Source organism: Mastomys coucha, unplaced genomic scaffold, assembly GCF_008632895.1.
Source record: "Mastomys coucha isolate ucsf_1 unplaced genomic scaffold, UCSF_Mcou_1 pScaffold22, whole genome shotgun sequence".
Lineage (NCBI taxonomy): Eukaryota > Metazoa > Chordata > Mammalia > Rodentia > Muridae > Mastomys > Mastomys coucha.
This window is the reverse complement of record NW_022196905.1, coordinates 116457780-116460424: the sequence shown is the minus strand read 5'-3', so window position 1 is coordinate 116460424 and position 2645 is coordinate 116457780. Positions and strand designations below refer to the sequence as shown.

General features: G+C 50.8%; 1 protein-coding gene across 4 annotated transcripts in view; it reads left to right on the top strand.

Annotated features, from left to right (window-relative positions):
- The window catches only part of Camkk2 (calcium/calmodulin dependent protein kinase kinase 2), a 50329-nt gene that overhangs the window by 45190 nt on the left and 2494 nt on the right, over positions 1-2645 (top strand). For 3 of the 4 annotated variants that reach the window (XM_031337794.1, XM_031337795.1, XM_031337793.1), the window contains one exon: positions 1166-1266. In XM_031337794.1, the coding sequence (XP_031193654.1) occupies positions 1166-1266 (101 nt within the window). Of the gene's footprint in view, positions 1-1165; positions 1267-1675; positions 1719-2645 lie in introns of all 4 variants that reach the window. The other variant, XM_031337796.1, reaches the window with a different exon arrangement.

Here is a 2645-nt window from a genome sequence, read left to right as displayed (position 1 = left end):
TGGCAGCTCACATCTATCCACAACTTGATTTCCATGGGAATTGATACCCTCTTCTCTCCTCCAGGCGTGTACACAGTACACACACATGCATGTGTCCAGGTGTGTACACAGTGCACATACATGCATCCAGGTGTGTATACAGTGCACACACATGCATGCATCCAGTTGTGTACATAGTGGACGCACATACGTGCATCCAGGCGTGTACACAGTGCACGCACATATGTGCACCCAGGCATGTACACAGTATACACACATACAAGCACACAAAGTATTCATACACACAAAATGTTTTAATTAAGAAACACAAAAGGCCAGTGACTGTTCTATTATGGGGAATGCCAAGACAGGGTGAACCCATACAGACAGGAAGATTAGAGGTTGCCAAGGGCTGTAGGGGAAAGGATACAGGGAGTGTCCACTACAGGTATGGGATTTTCCTTTAGGGTAATATAAACTTGAGACTAGATCAAGGTGATGTGAATGAACTAAAACCTGTACAGTTGCGTATAGTTGGTGTCCACATCATAAACACAACCAACCACCAGTCAAAAATAGATGAAAATGGAAAATTGGGTTTGGACCAAACATGTAAACCTAATGTGTAAAGTCTCACCCTAACTTACTGTTTATAAGGTGTTCACTGTTATGTTAGTTAGAGATGGTTTAAAGTACACCAGGGACTATACAGAGGTCAGACACTGAAATGCATGTAAGGGGCTGGAGCATCCGTAGGCTTTGGATCAGAACTCTTATCATGGTAAGTTTATCTGTGTGAATCCAATCTCAGTTTTGAACGCACATTGTCTCCTCCCCAGGGATTACCATGATATAGCAGCTTGTTTCTTGTTGGAGTGGAGTAGGGTGGTCTCAGGTGACTTCCACCAGTGGCACAGTCAGCTCTGGACCACAGGGTCACGAGGCTGGGTAGGCTGGAACTAGATTATGACAAACTACGTGTTGGAGCCAGGAGCCTGGACCTTTAGGGGAGCCAGGGAGCAAGCTGCCCCTAAGTTCAGGATGGCTCTGGCTGGCAGCCCCTGGGTAGGAAGGGCCTTTGAGAATCATGAGCTCTGGGAGCCAGAAAGAGACCAGAAAGGAGAAGATGCTACGTGGAGTCTCCCCCTGTGGCCTAGCCACCATTGCTGTCCTTCTCCTCCCTCAGATCCTAGTAAAGACCATGATTCGGAAACGCTCTTTTGGGAACCCGTTTGAAGGCAGCCGGCGGGAGGAACGTTCCTTGTCAGCGCCTGGAAACCTGCTCACGTGAGTGGCCACCATCTTCCTTCCAGTGTTGGGGAGGGGTACTGGAAGCTAAGCCTGGGCCATCCCAGGAGAGACACACTGGCTTTGCTCTTGTGTCCTCCTCCATTCAGCCAGCATCCATCTATTATCGACAGTGGACCCACCCTGAAGTTCCACCTTGCTCTGAGGACTTACTCTTTCATTGGGGGTCTCTGGGTTGTAGTGCTCTGTGGCCGCAGAAACATGGGATGGATGAGTCATGTGGTTTCACTCTGGGACTTTCTATGCAAACACACGTGCCCATTCACCTGTTCAAAACGACCACCCTGGTACAGGCTCTTTGGCAGATGCAAGGGTCTACTGTCTAGCGTGCAAGAGCATCCCCAGGGTTCCTTCTCACATCCCTTTCCCCTTCCTCTGGCAATTCCAGCAAAAAACCAACCAGGGAGTGGGAGCCCTTGTCTGAGCCCAAGGTAACGCTTGTCCACTTGCCTGTGTCATTGCCTCCTCTCCGCTGGGGGCTGGGGGCGGGCAGCTGCAGAGCAAGCACGTGGGCATCTCCGGCAGGCAGTTGTGCCTTCAGCCTGGGCTGCTGTTGCCTGGCTCACTGAGGGCCTCTGGGTTTACAACGAGGGGCATCCAGGAGCTTGGGTCCCCTGGTGTGTCATGCATGCGGGCTGGGCTGCGGTGCATGGCGCTCCACCCGGGTTCCTCAGGCCCAGCTGGATAGCTGCATAACCCACGCACGTCAATGGCAATGGAAGTCTGTTGTTGCTCTGGGGCTGTGGTCTAAGTAGGCACACGGAGCGTAGGTCAGGCCTGCTGCACTCAGTGACTCTTCTCGAGGGCTCCTCTGCAACTCTGGTGGGTTAAAAACTAGAAATTATCTTAGCAGGATCTGGGCCTTCTTCCTGCCTGCATATCTAAGGCCTGTGTAACCTACATTTTCTGGAGCAGATGAATGCTTTTGTCCCTGTAATGTTGGGTGGACCTGTTTGGTAATCCTGCTCCCCTGAGGCCCTGGGTTAGGGTAGATATCGCAGTGTCCTCACTGACCCTGACAAGGTTGCCAGACTCTATGGGGAACCCCTCTCAACCACTTCTGTTGTTAAAACTAGCTTTATGGAGGCCTGGGAAATCATTTTTTAAAAAAGTGCTTCCCACACAAGCATGAGGATGTGAGTTCAATGCCCCTGGAACCTATATAAAATGCCAGGTGAGGTAGCATGAGTTTCCTGGGGAGGCGGCAACAGGCAGATCCCTAGAACTTACTGTTCAGCCTAACTTCAAAGAACAAAGTTTTTCCTCTGACCGTACCCGGGGAAATGTCTCAAGTTGACCTCTGGCCTGCATACACATGTGAACGTGAACCCAGACACATAGTGGCTTTGTCAAAGGCT